Source organism: Bos javanicus, chromosome 28 (assembly GCF_032452875.1).
Source record: "Bos javanicus breed banteng chromosome 28, ARS-OSU_banteng_1.0, whole genome shotgun sequence".
Taxonomy (NCBI): domain Eukaryota; kingdom Metazoa; phylum Chordata; class Mammalia; order Artiodactyla; family Bovidae; genus Bos; species Bos javanicus.
Window position 1 is genome coordinate 20,714,650 of NC_083895.1, and position 21,980 is coordinate 20,736,629.

Genomic DNA, 21,980 nt, shown 5'->3' on the forward strand with positions numbered 1-21,980 from the left:
CACATTCTATTCCCCCCACCCCTGTCAGTCCCATGGTTTTTATGGGACTTTTTGCACGGTGCTATGATTTTGGAATTGGCTATAATGGGATTCTGTCTCCTTTAGTAAAAGGTTATAAGGTGGAAATGTTGTAGGCTGGCTTTTTCCCTTTCCATCTGGAAAAAGTTTGCTAACAAAGTTTTGTTCAACATTTGTTTCTGAAATAATGTTACATTTATTAGAAAATTTTGGTGAAAAGTTCCCATATATGCTATATACGGTTACTAATTTCCAAAGGAACCACTGGACATCTTAGGCTGGCTGAAGTTTCAGCTGATTAAGAAGAGCACCTCACGCGATCAGTGTCTCCAGGTGTTAACCACAGAATAGGGGAGGAGACTACTATCCCTTGCCTGTGACGCACCCTGGAAGGTGTCTACTGAACTCTATCTTCCATGGGGATTTGTGATATTCACCTCTTAAAATGGCAGTCCTAGAAGCAGCTCCAACCCCTCTGCTCGTTTAGAAGATGAGTTTACTGATTTTTTAAGTCATTGTTGAAAGTATGTTTGATGTCTCAGCTAATGTGTCCAGGAAAGGGGCTAGAAGGCAAGTGAGTATGTCCCTGACTTCACTGCCAGGCTTGATCAGGCTCAGCTTTTGTGTAGGGGTTTTAGTTTGGTTTACAAGTGGCTCAAGCAACAGCAAGAGAAGCAAAAACCTTTTGGAGGAAACTCACCAAAGCCTGGGCTCCCAGCTGACTTTAGGGGCCAGCAGGAATAGTCTACTCCAGAATTAGTATCTTGGGATTGAGATTAATTTCACATCTAAATTAAATCTGATGGAATACATGAAAACATTAAGCAAAAGATACCATTTAAGGAGCTGAGGCACTTTTTGAAAAATGGTATTAAAATATAATAAACTTATGAAGGCTGTAGTCGTCAGCTCCCTTATCCCCATCTTTAACCACTGGCCCCGCAGTTACCATCCATGCCATTAACCCTTGTGCCAGGTAGAGTATTAATGTGGAATATAACTGCTCACATCCTGCCTGAAACTTTCCTGGAGCAGAGGGTGACACAGCCTAAAACGGTGGACATGAGCAACAGAATAAAAACTAGCAACTTATCGACAAGGTCGTCACTTAGGTTACTGTTTTTTTCATTTTAAATGATGTGCTTTCAGCTAAGAAAAGGTCATGCCTTCAACATCCTGCAGGTGTCAGTGGAGGGCTGCATTTTTTTCAGTAAAACTCAGAAGGTTAGGATTATGAGCTTCAAGCAACCAACTGATAACAGTCATCAGCTATTGAAGCCAAGACTCCAAATTAAGGCAGCTACCAAGGTTGCATAATAAGTAACCGAACTCATATTTAATCCAGGTTGAGTGACTTCAGGCTCTTCCCTGCCTGCCTCCCTGTCTCCTCACACCCCAACTGTATATTAGCAAGTATCTCTGCAGTGAAACACACTTACTTGAAATTGTATAATCTCATAATTATGACTTATAAAACCTATGAGTTCCTCTGTGAAATAAATTTGTTCACAAATAACATGTTGGAGTTTTCTGTATTCATCAGCTGGGCCACAGGACAAGAAACTCGAGGCACTTACCTGTGATGGCCTAAAACAAGCTTAAAAGAGGGCAGTGTTCCGGGAGAGGACACTGTACCGCAAGAAAATGCTGGTAAGTAAGTTGCCTTGATGATGAAGCCCCCAGAATACAGATAGCAGGAGGGAGAACACTTACACTAGCCCATTTTTGATAAAGTCCTTTTAATGGAAAATGTAAAACCCCTCTCAACTTTACAAAGCCATATGTAACACTTGCACTTTAACAAATAAAAGCAAGCCAATGTTTTAAAAAAATACATCATTAAATGTATATATGTATATATTTACATAGCATATTAAGTTTAATATTTAGCTTTAAAAGTTCACATAAATTTTACCAAAATGAGACAATTTTAAATAAATTACACCTTTTGAAAATGTTTAATTGTACAGTCAATAGCTTCAACAAAATATTGAAGTGTCTGTAGTATCTACTTTATATACTTTATATTTTACAAATTTTACAATTATTTGGCAGTAATTTTCTGATTATGACATGTATGCTGTGCGATTCAGCAATTTCCCAAATGCAGGCAATAGCTGGTGTTTGTGTCCTATTCTCACAGTAACTGTCTCAATGTAGTGAAAAATATCAGTTATTTTAGTAAACTGTACAAGGTCACATTTACACTTGATCAACAATATAGCATAGAATTTTGTATTTTTTTTCCAAAAATAAATACATCATTTTAAATCTGGCATTTTCACAAACATCATATACACTATAATACAAAAACAGCTACGAACTGCTGCTTTTAAGATTTAGCTTGTTTTCATATTGAATCACAGGAGCTGTGACTTACGCTATACTGCTGTGGTGTCAGTAACAAGTAATTACTACATAGAGAATTTCTTGGCACTGATGGTTTCATGAAACTTAAGTCAGTGTACATACATATCATAGTCTAAGAGTAAGTAATTCCAGCTCAATGGTCTAAAAACATTAAACTGGACCACATCTAATTTTCTTCCATAGCCTCTACTTCATCTTCATGTATCTTCAAAGCTCTCACCATTTCCTTGACTGCATGATACAAGATATTTTTAACCTGAAAGAGATGTCGTATTTCTAGTCACTTCAGCAGGAGATAAATTAACAAATGAAAATTGCGACAAGAGTTTACAACAAACTTAAGCCAAAGTTAAAATGAGTCACACAATTAAATACTGGTTTGGTTGGTACTGTACTGTGACAAACCAGGCAATGACAGCCTAAGCTGTTACGCATGTATCATAATTCTGAATATAAAAAGCCTGCAGAATAGGAAGTAGTTAGAAAACTCATCTCTTACCTGTAGTTTATCATCATAATTGATTTCTTCCTTCAAAAGTCTCAGTTCCTGTGTTAAATGAAATGACTGTACGAGATGTTCTGGAGACACAAAGTCTTCGGTTACCTGAATACAGCTGTGAAAATTCTGTACCTGTTCCCCAACAGAGTAAAACAGGAGTTTTAGAAGGTGGGCAAAGTGGTCTCAACAAGAGACAATTCACCAAAGAACTTATTTTCTCCAAAACGTCAAATGCACTTCAAAGTGGAACACCACACTTTATGAGAAAGTTTATCACTGAGAAGTTTCATGTAACATGACTTCATGTAAATAGAATATTTTTAAATGATGCAAGAAAAAGAACTTTTCCAGGAATCCTTCAGCAAGGCTGATAACTGGATCCTAATTATCAATTTTGTCAAGGTAGATTTTCGTGTGTTAATTAAGAACAACAAAAACAAACTGCTGTGGAGAAGGGCATGGCAACCCACTCCAGTATTCTTGCTGGAGAATCCCATGGGCAGAGGTGCCTGGCGGGCTGTAGTCCATGGGGTCGCAAAGAGTCAGACGTGACTGAGCGACTAACAGAGTCCTATAAATGGGGAATTATCAAATTAAAATTTAAATAAGCCTACTAAATATATTTTATAATTTTATCATATATATCTAATCTTTTATTAGATAAATGTTTAAATATTTTCTTGGGAAAATCGTTTTTGAAAGTATGATAACTGCATGCTAACTAGGAAAGCAATAATCATTTTACAGTTATCCTTAGTTGAAGAGTGTAGTTAAGTTATATGTAAGTACTCCTACACTATTACTGTTAATATAGAAGTAGTAATAATAACAAATGAGATTATTTAGATCAGAGACAGGCAAACTATGTCCAGCAGGCCAAATATGGTCCACCACCTGGTGTATGGCAAGTAAGCTGAGAATGGTTTTTACACTTTTAAATGATTGGGGGAAAAAAAAAATTGTGACATGAAAATTATATGAAATTTGAATTTCACTGTCCATAAAGTTTTATTGGAACTTAAAAACAAACCCACTGTATGAAAGGTATGTTTTCCCAATCAGTGCAGTCAATCTGGATCTCTGATGTTGCTCCTTTGACTTTCAGCATTTGGTCATTTCACTGTTAAGTTTAGTTTCCTTTAATCTACTCTCTGGTGTAAAACTTAAGTTTGATTATTTAAGCAAAGTTATGACCAACCTAGATAGCATATTGAAAAGCAGAGACATTACTTTGCCAACAAAGGTCTGGCTAGTCAAGGCTATGGTTTTTCCTGTGGTCATGTATGGATGTGAGAGTTGGACTGTGAAGAAAGCTGAGCGCCAAAGAATTGATGCTTTTGAACTGTGGTGTTGGAGAAGACTCTTGAGAGTCCCTTGGACTGCAAGGAGATCCAACCAGTCCATTCTGAAGGAGGTCAGCCCTGGGATTTCTTTGGAAGGAATGATGCTAAAGCTGAAACTCCAGTACTTTGGCCACCTCACGCCAAGAGTTGACTCATTGGAAAAGACTCTGATGCTGGGAGGGATTGGGGGCAGGAGGAGAAGGACGACAGAGGATGAGATGGCTGGATGGCATCACTGACTCGATGGACGTGAGTCTGAGTGAACTCTGGGAGTTGGTGATGGACAGGGAGGCCTGGTGTGCTGCGATTCATAGGGTCACAGAGAGTCGGACACGACTGAGCAACGGAACTGAACTGTGATGAAAACTAGTTCCAGAAAGATCTTCTGACCACACAGTTTTAGAACTCTCCTAGGATTTTTTTTGTGCCTTTCTTTCAAATCAACCAATTAAAGATATCCTTCAGTCTCTTGTGTTATCGATACAACCGTTTTTCTACTAGTTCTTTTTCTCTTGACTAAATGGTTTCCCAAGAAGCCAGTCAATATCATCTGTTATTTGTTCAGCATGTACAAACTGACTCTGCACTTTACAATTTCTTTAGAACCGCTCGACAGAGAAAGGATCAAGCTTATCCAATCTGGATTATTTCTATGCTGTAACTCCAGTGATGTTAAAAGATATCATAAAATTCCTGGTAAAGGAGAAATAACTGAAAAACTAAGCATTTACATTTATTCTCATTTTTAAAAATACGAAAATAAATTTAATTGAGAGAACTGTGAAGGGGGAGATAGTAAGTGGGAAATAGAGACTGTGGAAAAAATCTGATAAAAGTGATGAAATTCCGAAGGGGCTGGAATTTCTCCTCTGGGCGTAATGACCACCTGAACAGCTGCAGATGTCTTTATTCTGTAACTCAAGCACCGTGCCTCCACTGGTAACCTGACAGCACGTATTGTTAAACATGTCTTCACGTGAGCAGTAGGTTGTTGGTCCCTCTGGAGACGCACACAGTGGATGCCTCACACTGTCAGCATCACTGTGCAGTCCCAGTGGGTCCTCATTATGTGTCTGTAGAACAGATGCTCTATTTCACAGAGCAGCAAAGTATGGACAAGAGATCAGCGCCTGTTCCAAGACAAATCAGCCACTAAATGGCAAGTCAACAGGAACCCAGCTCCCGTGATCTCTTGTGCAGCAGAGATGCTTTACAATCCTGCAGTAACTCAGTCACGCCAACATACACAGTCTCCAAATGCCCTGTCCCATCTTACATTCACCTGAACAAGCTGTCGGGAGTACAGTTTTTCTGAAGTTCAAGCCTTTAACTTTTAGCATGTGAATCTTAAAAAAAAAAACAAAAAACTTCTCTTTATCAGTATTCTAATTTTGTTCATACATCATTTGCCGTCCCCAGCCCCCATAGTCCTTTAGCCCTTCGAGCATATTTAAGATAACAGACTTGAGGTCTATGACAAGTCAGCCTGATGTCTGGCCTTCCTCTGCTGAGCTCGTTTCCCCTGCGAAGAGGCCATCCTTTACTGTTTCTGTGTAGGCTCGGGAATTCTGGTTGAAAACTGGGCATCTAGACATTATAATGCAGTAGCTACAATCAGATTCTACCCCTGCCGGAGAGTGATGCTGTTGACTGACATGGGTTGTAGTCATCTATTTGTTTTATGATCTTTCCAAACTGCTTTTGCAAAGACTGTTGTTTTTGGGTCTGGTCATTGATGTCTGTGTTAGGTTATCGAAGGTGTTAGAGATTTCCTTAAAGAACAAAAACCACATACCCCTTTCTTCATTAAGCAGGCCCCTGGCCAATGTTAAGTTTTGAAGTAGATTCTAGAGCTCTGAAAAAGTTGGTTCTGTCGGTCTTAGCCAGTTTATGGTTGTTTTAAAAGCACTCTTAGATGATGACTGTTTCCTGATGACCTCAAATTGATATTTATAAATTGCTTAAAGACTTCAGGGTTAGTTCGAAGAGGCAAGGTTTAGTTTTAAAGTAGAACATATGTGAACTTCCCATTCCACTTATCCCTTTCTGGGCCATCTTGTGAGTCATTTTACATTTCACTTCCTTAGTAGATTGTCTTAATTCATACTTGCCTTCAAGGATCAGTTGTAATCATAAGTAGGTAATGTTTAGAAAATGTAACTTTTGTTTTCATGGTAGGAAGGTTATTATCTTAACACTGACTTTTGTCTAAGTCCTTTTAGTCATAAGAATGCAGACAATTTACAATTTAGGAATATTATTAACTTACTGTGAATGACCAAACACAAATCAATTAAGCAATTAAGGAAAACATTACCAGTAAAGATTCTGTGTTAATTTAGAAAACAAAAAAACTGTTGCTGTTTAGAACTAAAAGCTACTCTAAACCTCAGGATACTAGAGCTGAGACAAAGTAAATCCTGGAGGTCACCATCTATCTGCTTTGTCCAAGGATATACAAACACAGGGGTTTCACAGACTCAGCCATATTTGCCAGCAGAAGATTTTTAAGCCTGCAATTCTAGAGTAGTTTTTAGAATATAAGGAGGGCTGCTACGACACTTTCCCTCAGCTTGCCAAGATATACATCTGAATGCCCCTGCTGAGTCACCTGCGGCCCTCCCTCCCCTAGCCCCAGGTCTTCAAAGTGTTCACTGCTGACAAAGAAAAGTATGTGGATTCTTCCCTAGCACTGCTGGACTGTCAGTTCATGTGCTATCATTTGGTTCAAAGTTTCCTGACTGATAGATGCCTTGGCTTTGCCAGGGCTTTCTATTTGTGCAGTTCTTAAAGCATGGTTCCCGGACAATAATACCAGAGTCACCTGGGAACTTGTTAGAAATGTAGAATTTCAGGTTCTTCCTCAGACCCACTCTGGGCTTAAGGTCTAGCATTATGTGTTATATCAAGCGCTCCAGGAATTCTGGTGTATGCTATAGTGTGAGAAGCACTGACTTAAGCTCTGGGATTATTTTTAAGGGCTATCTGTGGTTTGGTGGAAGTGTTGAAGCCATCAATGAAAAGTTTTCAGGACTCAGTTCTAAGGACTACATAAATTGTAAATAATCATGCATCTTAAGTCCAGGTTACACTGTGAATGGAGCTGGTACTTCCTTTTCATTCTCTGTAAAAACCACATTACCACCACTTGTGAGTCACGGCCAACACCCTTTCAACAGAGTGCAAATAACCGCACTGCCATTATCACACCCTGTAAAGGAAGGGAGGTGGAAATGCCTGCAATTTTATGCCCAATTATGCAGTAGATAAGTTTTTATTTTGGAACACTCAACAATTTAGTGGCAGAGCTCAAAATAGAATTTGCCAGTTTAGGTCACAGATGCTGCTTCAGTCTATTTAAGCATAGCATCTTAAATAGGAGTGTGTGTGTATATACAGATCAGATACAAGTGCACAGAGATGCTAAAGCACAGTGACTTCTGAACTTTAAACAGGATTATTTTGCCCACTATTTTGAGGGAAAAAAAGACTATTCTCTTCCCTCTCTCCCCCGCAAGAAAGTACAAGCAGTAGAGAGACATTTACACTCATGGACTCTCTATGGTTCTCTGCTAATAGTGAGTGCCTCTAGGGTAGAGGAACTCAGGGCAAAGGTGAGAAAAAGACTTAATTTTCACCATCAACCCTTGTGTACTGTTTGAATTTTTTAAAATTGGATGGATGTATTACATTTTCAAAAGAAAAAAGATTTAAAAATAGCTGGGCTTCCCTAGCTCAGTTGGTAAAGAATCCACCTGCGATGCAGAAGATCCCAGTTTGATTCCTGGGTAGGGAAGATCTGCTGGAGAAGGGATAGGCTTCCCACTCCAGTATTCTTGGGCTTCCCTGTGGCTCAGCTGGTAAAGAATCCGCCTGCAATGCAGGAGACCTGGGTTCGATCCCTGGGTTGGGTTGGGAAGATCCCCCTGGAGAAGGGAAAGGCTACTCACTCCAATATTCTGGCCTGGAGAATTCCATGGACTAAGTCCATGGGGTCGCAAAGAGTTGGACACGACTGAGCAACTTTCACTTTTTCCTAAACAGTACTGAACTGAATGTCCACATGAAAAAACAACCTCAGTTCACGAGCTCTATGCACAAATATTAACTAAAAAGTAGATAACAGACCTAAACATAAGACTAACAACTATAAAACTTCTAGAAGAAAATTTAAGAGACAGTTTTTTTTGATCTTGACCTAGCCAAAAATTCTGCAGATACAACAAAAGTATAAATAAAGAAAAAAGTTGATCAATTGAACTTCATCAAAAAGCACTCTTTGGAAGACACTATTAAGAAAATGGAAGGATAAGTAAGCCACAGATTGGGAGAAGATATGTAAAAACTAAAAAGCACATATCAGATATAGGACTCTTAAGCAGAGCAGGTAGACACCCCCAACACAGTAAGGAAAAAGAACCCAATTACAAAACTGTATATATAAACGCATTGCAAACACTTCTCCTACTCTTTGGATTACATTTTCACTCTCTTAATAGTGCTTTTTAATGAACAGAAACTTTTAATATATTCCAGTTTATGCATTTTGAAAAAAATGGACAAATATTTAAACACACATTTACCAGAACATATTTACAGATGGCAAGTAAGCACATAAAAAGATGTTCAACTTATTTAGATATTAAGAAAATGTAAATTAAAGCCATAATGAGATAACAATGCGTACATTCAGATGCTTAAAAACAAAACTGCCAGTAAACAGAGGAAATGGAACTCACATGTACTGCTTTGGGGAATGGAAAATGGTATAACCACCAGATTCACAGTATCTTATATCAAGTAAATCAGACACTTATCCTGTGACCAGGTTGGTATTTACCCAACTGAAATGAAAATCTATGTTCATACAAAAAACCCTTAGGTGAATGTGGCTTATAGTGCCTTTGTTACTAATCCAAACTGAAAATAACACAAATGTTCAATTGGTGAACTGATTACAAAACCAAGTGACACATGTAAGCAATGAAAAACTACCCAGTAATAAAAAGAAGCAACTACTGATACAGACTGGTTCCAAATAGGAAAAGGAGTACATCAAGGCTGTATATTGTCACCCTGCTTATTTAACTTATATGCAGAGTACATCATGAGAAACGCTGGGCTGGAGGAAACACAAGCTGGAATCAAGATTGCCAGGAGAAATATCAATAACCTCAGATATGCAGATGACACCACCCTTATGGCAGACAGTGAGCAGGAACTCAAAAGCCTCTTGATGAAAGTGAAAGAGGAGAGTGAAAAAGTTGGCTTAAAGCTCAACATTCAGAAAACGAAGATCATGGCATCTGGTCCCATCACTTCATGGGAAATAAATGGGGAAACAGTGTTAGACTTTATTTTTCTGGGCTCCAAAATCACTGCAGATGGTGACTGCAGCCATGAAATTAAAAGACGCTTACTCCTTGGAAGGAAAGTTATGACCAACCTAGATAGCATATTTAAAAGCAGAGACATTACTTTGCCAACAAAGGTTTGTCTAGTCAAGGCTATGGTTTTTCCTGTGGTCATGTATGGATGTGAGAGTCGGACTGTGAAGAAAGCTGAGTGCCAAAGAATTGATGCTTTTGAACTGTGGTGTTGGAGAAGACTCTTGAGAGTCCCTTGGACTGCAAGGAGATCCAACCAGTCCATTCTGAAGGAGATCAGCCCTGGGTGTTCTTTGGAAGGACTGATGCTAAAGCTGAAACTCCAGTACTTTGGTCACCTCACGCAAAGAGTTGACTCCCTGGAAAAGACTCTGACGCTGGGAGGGATTGGGGGCAGGAGGAGAAGGGGATGACAGAGGATGAGATGGCTGGATGGCATCACTGACTCGATGGACTTGAGTCTGAGTGAACTCTGGGAGTTGGTGATGGACAGGGAGGCCTGGCGTGCTGCGATTCATGGGGTCGCAAAGAGTCGGACACGACTGAGTGACTGAACTGAACTGATACAACAACATGGATGAAACTCCAAGGCATTATATTGACTAAGAAAAGTCACACTTTCAAAGGCTACATATTACATGATTCCAATCATATGACATTCTTATAAAGGCAGGGCTACAGGGAAAGAAAATAGGTAAGTGGTTATAGGAATGTCAGGTAGGAGAAGAGTGACTAAAAGTGGGGGAGAGATAAGTGGAACATGATAGAAAGTCCAGAGATAAACCCACACACCTGTGGTCTCATCTGTGACAAAGGCAAACATTCAACGAGTGGTACTGGGAAAACTGGACAGTTATACGTAAACGAATGAAACCAGAACCCTCCCTGACACCATACACAAAATTACACACAAAATGGATTAAAGACCTAAATGTAAGGCTGGATACTATAAAACTATTAGAGGAAAACTTAGGCAGACCACTCTCTGACATAAATCACAGCAAGATCTTCTATTTACCTCCTACAGTAATGAAAATAAAAATAAATGGGACCTCATTAAACTTAAAAGCTTTTGCACAGCAAAGGAAATCATCAACAAAACAAAAAGAGAACCCTGAGGACTGGAGAAAATATTTGCAAACAAAGCGACTGACAAGGGATTAATCTCCAAAATACACAAACAGCTCACGCAGCCCAATAATGAAAAAAAAAAAATGGCCAATCACCATTTGGGGATTGACGTAAACAGACATTTATCCAAAGATATACAGATGGCCAAAAGGCACATGAAAAAATGCTCAACATCACTTATTACTAGGGAAATGCAATCAAAAATGCAATGAGGTACCACCTCACACTGGTCAGGATGGCCACAATCAAAAAAATCTACAAGCAAAGGCTAGAGAGGATGTGGAGAAAAGGAACACTCTTATACTGTTGATGGGAATGTAAACTGGGCCAGTATGGACATTCCTTAAAAAACTGAAAATAGAACTATCGTGTGACCCAGCAATCCCACTCCTGTGCATATATCCAAAGAAAACCATGATCTGAAGAGAGACATGCACCCCAGTGTTCACTGCAGCACAATCTACAACAGCCAGGACATGGCAACCACCTAGATGTCCACTGACAGAGGAATGGGTAAAGATGCGGCACGCATGGTAGTGGAATACTGCTGCCGCTGCTGCTGCTAAGTCGCTTCAGTCGTGTCCGACTCTGTGCGACCCCATAGACAGCAGCCCACCAGGCTCCCCCGTCCCTGGGATTCTCCAGGCAAGAACACTGGAGCGGGTTGCCATCTCCTTCTCCAATGCATGAAAGTGAAAAGTGAAAGTGAAGTCGCTCAGTCGTGTCTGACTATTCGCGACCCCATGGACTGCAGCCCACTAGGCTCCTCCATCCATGGGATTCTCCAGGCAAGAGTACTGGAGCGGGTCGCCAGTGCCTTCTCCACATACACACTACTACATATGAAACAGGTAGTAAGGATCTACTGTATAGCACAGGAAACTCTACTCAATACAATGACCCACATGAGAAAAGAATGTAAAAAAGAGTGGATATATATAACTGATTCACTTTGCCGTTTACCCGAAATTAACATTATAAATCAACTACACTCCAATAAAAAACTTTTGAAAAGTTGGGGAGGACGTAGGCGGAGAGAATTTATTGAAGCGATGGCAATGTTCTTTATTACCTAATTACACATTTGTGAAAATTCCCAAAACTGTATAGTAAAAAAGAGTACATATACTATATATAAATTATATCTTAAAAAATGCACTGTCCAGTTTGATTTTAAAGAAAATGAATTTTGGATAAACTGAGTATGTGAATAAGGATTTTCAAGAGAACCTGTTTTGTGTTGTCAGATAATTACTTATAGTTGCAAAATATTTACTGTACTATTCTCTTAAACAGACTGCTCCTTTCAGGGCATTTTACATTTGGATAAAGGCTAGCTGTTTTCTGGGCTTCCCTGATGCCAGATAGTAAATAATCCACCTGCAATGCAACAGATGTGAGTTCAATCCCTGGGTTGGGAAGATCTCCTGGAGGAGGGAAATGGCTACCCACTCCAGGATTCTGGCCTGGAGAATCCCACTGACAGAGGAGCTTGGCAGGCTACAGTCCATGGGGTCACATGACTGGGCGACGTTCACTTTACTATCTATTTTCTGGTAAGAGGTTAGAAGGCCAAGAATGATACGTGGGGTGCATCCCAATTAAACATGAATCATAAATGACACATCTTTGAAATTATTCTATTAAGTCCATGGGAAAATAAAAACAACTTTAACATCCTAGAGAAAAAAACATATAAGTGTAATTTTTTCGCTAGGATGTCACTATAGAGAAAAAGATATAATGATGATTGTATTTTACTACCATAAATGTTATTTAAGAATGATAAATCTAACCCTAAACTTGACATCTTAAATACTCCTTATCACTCAAGGAGTATTTGTGGCTATTAAACAGTGTCATAAATATTATGCAGGCTGTAACTATGTATTGGTATATAAAATGTAGGAAGCTTTCCTTGGTCAAAAGACACACATCAAATACATCTCAATACATCTCTGCCACCTTTAACCAACTCTGAGACAAGCCAGCTTTCTGGATTCCCAGGCTGCCTTTGCCTCTTGTTACTATGAGGGCTAAACTGCTCTCGGTAGCTTCAGTCTATTTATAGAAACCCCAATACACGCTTTTAATCCAAACCTTCCACATCACTGTCTATTCTATGTCATTCTGCCGGTCAAGCCCCAGAAACAAAAATTAGGTGTTTAGTTTTAAGTTTTGTGAATCAATAGCTATAAAAATTATGTACCATCTTTCTTTGGACATGCTACTGTTACATTAGCAAACTAAAGGAAGGAAGTCACGTTGGCAAAAAATAGGAAGGAAGCACATTGAAAGCCTGAATTATGGAATGGTCTATCCAATAATTCATTCTATTCATATCTGGTGTCTTAGAAAATACATCATCTCTAAGACCTGATACTCTCCCCTTCTGCTGTTAACTCTCAACTATTGAGAACTGAATACATATAGTAACTTTCTTTTTTTCCCTAAAAAGTCTTTAAAATTAGACTTCAGTCCACTAAATCAGAAACAACACGACAATGGGAATCTGGTTCATATTAATACAATTTACAGTCTCAAAGCACTTAATTATATCAGATCTCATCAAGCACTGAAAAGCTGCTTTCTTTCTTAATGAAGGCATACTAGTGTAGGTCATTCTCCTTCTCATGTCTTCTTTGATCTGTATTTAACTCGGGACAAGTTCTTTCTGGTTCAGTAATGATGCGCTACAAGTAACTATTACCTGATGAAGTGCTCCTGCTGGTAAGACAATGGCATCACCGAGGAACTGAACCAGAGTGCAGGTTTTGACTCCATATTCCTCAAGCAGTCTTTGACGAAGCTTTTTGTTCACATACCAACTCTGGTCACGTATTGGATCATGTTCTGGTAGAACTTCAAGGCCTTGTTCTTTTGAAATCTGAAATATGGATTACAATGAAAATATATACCCCAATTTAAATAAAGGAAATGGTGAATCCTGTTCAGCTACATTTCAATTTTCTTTACAATAAGTCTTTTATTCTCAGAATCTTCTGGAATGATGATTAAGCTTAAGTTAAAGAAAATCATGTTCTACAATTGGAAAAGCAAAAGGATATGAAACTGATGCAGACTGATGTAATGTTAAAAAAGTAAATTGTACTCCTTTCTCATCTCCTTTCACTATGAAGTTTTCTCTTTTTTAAAAATAGTAATAATGATCATTTTTTCCCAGTTTTTTTGGCTACACCACAAAGTGTGCAGGGATCTTAGTTCTCTGACCAGGGGAACTGGACTCATGCCCCTGCAGTGGAAGCACAGAGCCCTAACCACTGAACTGGCAGGAAATTCGATGATAATGAGGTTTTCATCCATTTGGTTCCTTCCAGTAATTTTAAGGTATAGCACAAAGATGGGGGAAAGGTTAGTTTAGTAGCTTTCTTCCAAAAGCCAAACCATTTGTATATATGAACTTCACAGATATTTTTTGATGCTCTTCTTTTTTTAAGGTAGGTACAAAGATAAATACCTTATATTGCTAACCTTCTAACCCTTGAGAAATGAATTTCAAGGAACCTTTTGACTAACAAGTGAAATCTTCTGCTTTAAAAAGCATACTTTATAATAAATTAAGACTGGTAGGTGGTTCTGGGATAAGATCATAGTTACAGGGCCATAGCTCCTTCACTTTTATACGGACCAAAGACAAACGTTAAGTTCATTCAGAAAGAAGAATACGAAAACCAGCAATTATGGTCCCTTAAAAGAAATCCTTATCATTACAAAATTCAGAAAATATTGAGAAAATGGTTTGAACTAATTTCAGATCAACATGTCACTTTTTAACAAGTAAATTAAATTTACAATTACTCAAAATGTCAACCTGTTCAACCAGATATGACTCCTTAGGTCAACAGCCAAAAATATCAACAACATTAAAAAAAAATCTGCTTTCTTTACATACTTCTATGACATATTAAATTTTATATTCTATAATTCCAGTGACTACTTTTCACCAAGGGTAACACATGACTCATTAACAGGTTCTTTACGGGGATAAACAATAACTAGTAACTGAGAAGAAACTGCCATTCAAATTCCTCAAGAGAAAGGAGCTTTTGATTTTCAAATGAAAAATTCCATCCTCCTAAGTAAAACTTATTTAATCATCTTAAAATTATTTAATCATCTTATACTGCTGAATGCCAATGAGTTTACATTAAAAATTAAGTCTTCCTTCAAGGTGAAGAGATAAAACTACGTATGGAACCTAAAATTATACCTTCTGAAGAAATTCCCGTATCTTGTCAACATCTTTCCCAGCATAAATATGCCACAGAGCACCGGGTATTTCACTTGAGTCCTTCAATCGTTTTCTTAAAATGTCATCCAAATCTTCTTCCTCAAATTTCTTGAGTATTCCTAAAACGCAGAATATTTTCATACTGGTCAATAAAGACTACCAGAAAGTCAAGTGGCCTAAAATTGACCTCTCAGAGAAGCACAGTGCCTGACTAGACTGGACTCTTAAAGAGGAGATAAACCCAGTTATACATGAACACTGTGATAACCACAAGAGCAGAGAACACTGACCTGGGGACGATAACGTTCCCCAGTTCATTTCTTTCTGTAAACCAAGGAACAGGAGATAAAAAACCAAGGACCTGTACTCAAACTTGACCACCTTTTTTCTTCTTGTCCCAAACTATGGTCATAACAATTTTATACTCACAGCATTTCATAGTTTACAAAGGACTTTCCTGACCACTATTAGGCAAGGATCATAATCTCTATTTTACAGCTGAGCAAAAGGTTCAGTGGGGAGAAAGGATTTGTTCATTACCATGACTAATGAACGGCAGAGCAAAATGTCTCATTTATTATTACTGATTAATCTATAATCAAACGCTAATAATTGAGGTATCAGACCATTCTAATATGTTGACAGATTAAAAACTGTACACATATATATATATGAATGTATAAACAAATGTTAACTAAAGTTATCTATGAGTGAAGTACAGCAATGTCATCATTTTCAAACTGCTGATTTCACTACAATGAACATTTTAAAGAAACGTTTTAACAGAAAAGGGAATCTATTGCTTAACACAAAGAATATATCAAATGTTTACTAATGATAGTGAAATCTTTTTTAAAGTTAGTTGCGAAGATTTTTTGAAGTCAAACATTAGATGTTTACAATATACAAAATACTATCCTAGAATGTTGGGGATTAGTTAAGACTTCCTGGAATAAGAGAGGCTATTAATAAGTGTAGGTAAACAAGACTATCACAAGGGCAATGATACAAGTTAAAAGCATGCACAAAGACTAGTTCAGTCCTCAAGTTTTTTCTTAGTTTTTATTTTTGGCCTCACTGTATAGCAGACATGTGGGACCTTAGTTCCCCGACTAGAAAGTGAACCAACGTCCCCTGAATTCGAAGCATGAAGTCTTAACCACTGGACCACCAGGGAAGTCCCCTGTCAAATGTTATCTTTAAACGAAAAAGATAAAGAAAATTGTTACTGCTCTGTGAATTTTTAAAAGCTACTACAAAGAGTACATCACATTTCCTACTTTATGATGGTGAAATCACAAGGACAAAGAGGACTGCTGGAGCAGAGAAGGTTTACACTTTACTAAAGACCTTCATCTGATCTGTTTTGAGGAATTTGAATGAGTACAGGAACTTGCTAGGGAGACACAGAAGTTGGGGAGCCATCATAGGTGGAGGAGAAAGCATGTGCTTAAGTAGGTACCAAACATTTCTTTTTATGGTGACCAACTATAAAAACTGGCAAATTTAAAAAGTCCAAAAAGTAAAGTGCTAATGAACTTTTCTCAAAAGATCAAATATTATGGTATGAAAAAGAGGGATGGGAAATAAATTAGGAAGATGAAAAAGTTCTAGCATTTAAGGACATGAAAGAAAAGCAGAGGAGAAAAGCAGATTGTATAACCAACAACCACCTCTGTATTGTAGACCAAGTGCTACAGGGGATAATTTGAACGAAGTACAATAAGTTGCAAATGATTTACCTTAGTATCTGCAAGGGACTGGTCCCAGGACCCTCCACCCCCACCCACGGCAGATACCAAATTCCACAGATGTTCAAATTGGTTAAGTATTTTTACCCTCCCTCACCCTGTATACTTTTAGACCATGTATAATACCTCATATAGTATAAATGCTATGTAAATAACTATACATATGGAGAAGGCAATGGCACCCCACTCCAGTACTCTTGCCTGGAAAATCCCATGGACGGAGGAGCCTGGTGGGCTGCCGTCTATGGGGTCGCACAGAGTCGGACACGACAGCAAATAATTATAAATACAATACGAAAAACATGCAAACAGTTGCTGGATACAGCAAATTCCTTTTTCATTTTTTGGGTGGCAGAATTAGAAACTTTCGGAGTACAGCATGTTTTTATTTTTTTGTTGGGGTACAATGTTGTGTTAGCCAAATTCAAGTTTTGCTTTTTGAAACTTACTAGAATTTTCTCTTTCCTCAATTATTGTCCATCCTTGGTTGGTTGAATCCACACGTGTGGAACCCGCAGATTCAAAGGGGTAACTAACTCTATGGCACTACAGGCTTTGAAAAGGTAAGTAAGCTGGCACCAAGGACACACATTTCTGTGCTAGAGCTCAGACTATAACTCACGTGTGCTTGACTTTCAAATCCTTGGGAGTTGGGGAGGTAAGAGTTTTTACTGATTCTAACAGTTAAATTAGCTGAGCAACTATGAGTTTCTATAGTTTTGGAGGAATTTAGCTTGTGTATTATGTGTGTGTACTCAGTTGCTAAGTTGTGTCCCACGCTTTTTGACCCCATGGACTGTAGCTCATCAGGCTCCTCTGTCCATGTGATTCTCCAGGCAAGAATACTGGGGTGGGTTGCCATTTCCTTCTCCAGGGGATCTTCCTGACTCAGGGATTGAACCCGAGTCTTCTGCACTGGCAAGGAGATGCTTTCCACTGAGCCACCTTGTGTATCACAGAGGCTGTTAAATATGCATGATCAGAGTGAAGACTAAAAACTTCCAGGTCCTGAGCACCTAGCCACTAAGCTGCAGATACATTCTGGGTTCCAGAAAAAACTGTTGAACTAAGTCGTGGCTGGAAATCATGTATAGACTTTCCCAGGAAGTGCACATAAACCAGAATGGGAATAAAGTCTATAACTCTAGAAAAGTCTGTGATTCCATTATACGAAGAATGAAAGGTGTAGTGTTACTGAAGCCACAGTCAGTATTTGAAGAAGAGGCAGTGATTAACAGTGTCATTTATTACAGATGGTTTAAATAATAAAAGGACCAGGAAAAAACCACTGTACTGAACTATGACTGTCCGTGAGAGCCATAGCAACAGTAATCTTAGCGGGGCAGCAGGCAGGGGCCAACCCGCACTGAGCTGCAACAGGAAAGGGAGGTGACAGACACAGTGGAGAATGCCTCATGAGGGCAGGAGTAACAGGAGAGTGGCCAGAAGACAAGATTTGAAAAAGGCTTTGTGAGAAAGGTGGAAAAGTCTAAAGGTTGCTCCTACTCTCAGAAAAGAAGCCAGTGTAAAAAGAAAAGTTTAAGGACCAATGTCTATAATGAAGGGAATGACAGATGGATAGATGGAACAAGGTTTCAGAAAGACACCCAGAGGGCAGGATCTAAAATCTATACACTGGATAGAAAATTTATTTCTACTTAGGAAAAAGGCCCCTTCTCTTTGGTATCAGAAGGGAAAAAAAGCATGCTTGAGATACGAATGTGTCTTCATCATCTTCAGAACAAAAACCTAGTTTCTCTTCTTTACTAAATGTTTTTAAGTGAGCTTACCATTTTATTTTCATACACTCAATAATAATATGAAAGGAGTAAATAAAAAATATTCACTTTTAAGACTTCCCTGGTGGTCCAGTGGTTGAGAGTCCACCTGTCAGTGTAGGGGCCGCAGGTTTGACCCCTGCTCCAGGAAGACTCCACACGTTACAGGGCAGCTAAGCCCATGCAGCACAACTACTGAGCCTGAGCCCTAGTGCGCTCCACAAGAGATGCCATCATAACGAGAAGCGTGTGCACCACACCACAGATGCGCCTGACAGTCACAAAGCCCAGCACAGCCAAAAATAAATCTAATTCTTTTTTTGGTGGTGGTGGTACAGTTGTTGAGTCATATCCGACTCTTATGACTGTAGCCTGACAGTCTCCTCTGCCCAAGGGATTTCCCAGGCAAGAGTACTGGAGTAGGTTGCCGTTTCCTTCTCCAGGGGATCTTCCTGATCTAAGGATCAAACCCACGTCTCCTGCATTGCAGGTAGATTCTTTACCAACTGAGCCACCAGGGAAGTCCTAAAAGTAAATTTAACTCACTTTTAAAATTGAAAATCCTTTGTGTAAAAAAAAAAAAAAAAAAAGCCAGGTAAAATAATCATACCTCAAAATGAGTATTAAATATCCCTAAATACACTGCAATTTTGGGGGGAATCTTTGATGTTAACTCAGAGGCTGACATTCTGGATAGTATTACTGGATGTGGTTCAGTTCAGTTCAGTTCAGTTCAGTCGCTCACTTGTGTCCGACTCCTTGCGACTCCATGAATCGCAGCACGCCAGGCCTCCCTGTCCATCACCATCTCCCGGAGTTCATTCAAACTCATGTCCATCGAGTTGGTGATGCCATCCAGCCATCTCATCCTCTGTCGTCCCGTTCTCCTCCTGCCCCCAATCCCTCCCAGCATCAGAGTCTTTTCCAATGAGTCAACTCTTCGCATGAGGTGGCCAAAGTACTGGAGTTTCAGCTTTAGCCTCATTGTGGTTACTCAACTGTTTTTCCAAAACACCACTATTCTTAAAGTTTCTTTACCTGTTTTTGAGAGAATGCCATTTCCTTTTGCTATGCCAACATAGACTAGAATATTTACAACATCAGAAACTTCAACATGTAGATTTGTTGTTCCTATATCATGATCTTTAGCAGCAGCTACACCTGTGTATAAAATAAAATTTTATTTAACATAATACTTTATATACCCTACATATTCCTTCCAAAATCAACTCTATGAGGAAAGTCTGTTAGTTATAATTTGAGCTTTAGTTTCCTTATTCTAACACCTGCCCACAAAATATCAAATATCCATGAAATACACCATAAAAGTTAATAGAAAATGTAACTATATTTTTACGCTATTGGCTATTAATACCTAATATACCACTGGTCTGCTTCAAAAAATATTTCAAAGAATTATTAATGGAACAGATTTAGTAGAATCTAAAAATGATTAGACAATTTATCTTTGGTTAGAAGTTATTTAGAATTCCACATACTCCAAGCTGATAGAAATGCAAATATATACTTACCATAAGCGCTGCACAACCTGGGCCCTAGATCAGGGCGCACAAAAAATCCCGGTAAGTGAGAGGCCAGGTTGAACTTTCCTTCTGGATTACAATATTCTGGCAACGGCAGGCTTTTTAAAAGATCTTCGTATCTGAATAACAACATTGACTTTTTTTTAAAGAAAGATTTACATTCTTAAGTATTTTCAAATATATAATGTTCAAGTTGTTACACTTTCCATAAGGCCTCTAACAGTTAAAAAACTTTGCTTGGCTTCATTCAAACTTTAAATGAATGCATAATATACAATAAGCAAAGAATAGAAGTGATTCTGACTAAAACTGCAATTCTGCTTCCCTAAACACAGCAAACTGAGAGCACCAGGAGAAGGGAGGTACCAGCGGGGCCTCCTGTTCTTTGACAGAGCCCTCTCTTCTTTACTGACCCAGCAAAGACATTCACATTCCCCTGCCGAGACCACGGAGATTCAGTTCTGTAATTTTTTTTCTTACTTCCTTTAAATTGAGGAAGATACTACTTAAAGCTCACATTTGTAGTTTATTATCTCACTCCTTGGATAATCTCAGCTCAACCTCAAAAGTCAAGAGTCAAAATAGCCAAGTATAAAAAAATATACCTTGCTGGCATCATAGTCTTGAAGTCTTCTCCTGAAGGGCAGTCTTTCAATTTTAAAACAACTGTTTCTCCACTTTTTGTTTTTTGCCGTTCTATAAGAATGCAATTGATTATTAAAAAGATAATTTTTGCCTTTTTATTCTTATTAATGTTTGAAGAGGAAAGAAAAAACGTAAACTGAATGAGCACCTCTATTGTCATACAGTAGTTACTTCAAAGACTGCTTTTATTTATGTATTCATATAGTATAAAGATGTTTATTCCTTATGTAGATATTTGCAACATTAAAAAATTCTTAAAAAAAAAACCTGTTTACAACTGTTACTAAGGTTAAAACTATAATCTTATTACATTTTTATTTTTAATTTTTGAAAATGTTTTACACAAAGTATTTAATCCAAGTTTCAAAAGTTTTTGGGGTTGGTTGCCAAAAAAATTCCCCAGGAATATTAATATACTGAATATGGCAGTAAGAAACAGAATGACGTTTTTTGGCGGGGGGCGGTCACTGCATCCCGATTTGTGTAATCTTAGTTCACCCACCAGGGATGGAACCTGGACCATCGCAGTGAAAGCCTGAGAACTAACCACTGGCTCACCAGGCTATTTCTAAATGACTTCTTTATCAACAAAGGAAATGAGGGACAGAGACAGGAATAGGACCCAGTCTTTTGATTCCAAGTACTTGTTTCTTTTGACCAGAAAACAAAGTAATACAAATGTTTCAAAGATTTAAACAATGTTAAGTCATATTTCCAATTTATCATTTTGGGAAGACAGGTTTAAGAAAATAGTAAAACAAACAACAAAAAAAACCAACATACTTGAAACTTCCTCAAAACCATCCCAGAATTCCTTAACATTGGCATTTGAAATAATGCTGTCTTTGCAGTTGAGGAGATCAGCTTGGTGGTCTCCAAAATCAAGACTAATTGAGTCCGCCTTCCACAAGCTAATGTTCATTTTCTTATGCACGCCAGAAACCACTGCAGGCTTATAAACGATAGATAATTAAAAATTAAAAGATATACATGGACACTTCAAAAATTTGATTTTATACACAACATACAGAAAATAGTTAATGTGTTGAATTTATGGACTAATTAATGACAAATTGTGAGAATTAAAGCAGCTTTTAAAAATAGTTTCTGACCTGGAAAGATGTTCACAATATATTTTCAAAGAGAAAAAGTGATAAGAGAATGCCATGTACTAGCAGAGTACACTGTCATTTTTGAAAACAATAATTATAATATGTAGTATTTTTCAGGAAAGAGTCTGAAAAGCTACATTAAAATTTCCA

The 21,980-nt window shown here is 38.2% G+C and overlaps 1 protein-coding gene across 5 annotated transcripts in view; it reads right to left on the bottom strand.

Annotated features, from left to right (window-relative positions):
- Positions 1 to 1,740: 1,740 nt before the first annotated feature.
- The window catches only part of JMJD1C (jumonji domain containing 1C), a 316,030-nt gene continuing 295,790 nt past the window's right edge, over positions 1,741 to 21,980 (bottom strand). For all 5 annotated transcript variants that reach the window (XM_061405104.1, XM_061405107.1, XM_061405102.1 and 2 more), the window contains 8 exons: positions 21,502 to 21,670; positions 20,679 to 20,769; positions 20,062 to 20,192; positions 19,568 to 19,690; positions 14,980 to 15,119; positions 13,459 to 13,635; positions 2,888 to 3,019; positions 1,741 to 2,644 (listed from right to left, as the gene is read on the bottom strand). In XM_061405104.1, the coding sequence (XP_061261088.1) occupies positions 2,555 to 2,644; positions 2,888 to 3,019; positions 13,459 to 13,635; positions 14,980 to 15,119; positions 19,568 to 19,690; positions 20,062 to 20,192; positions 20,679 to 20,769; positions 21,502 to 21,670 (1,053 nt within the window). In that variant the 3' untranslated portion in view covers positions 1,741 to 2,554. The remainder of the gene's footprint in view (positions 2,645 to 2,887; positions 3,020 to 13,458; positions 13,636 to 14,979; positions 15,120 to 19,567; positions 19,691 to 20,061; positions 20,193 to 20,678; positions 20,770 to 21,501; positions 21,671 to 21,980) is intronic.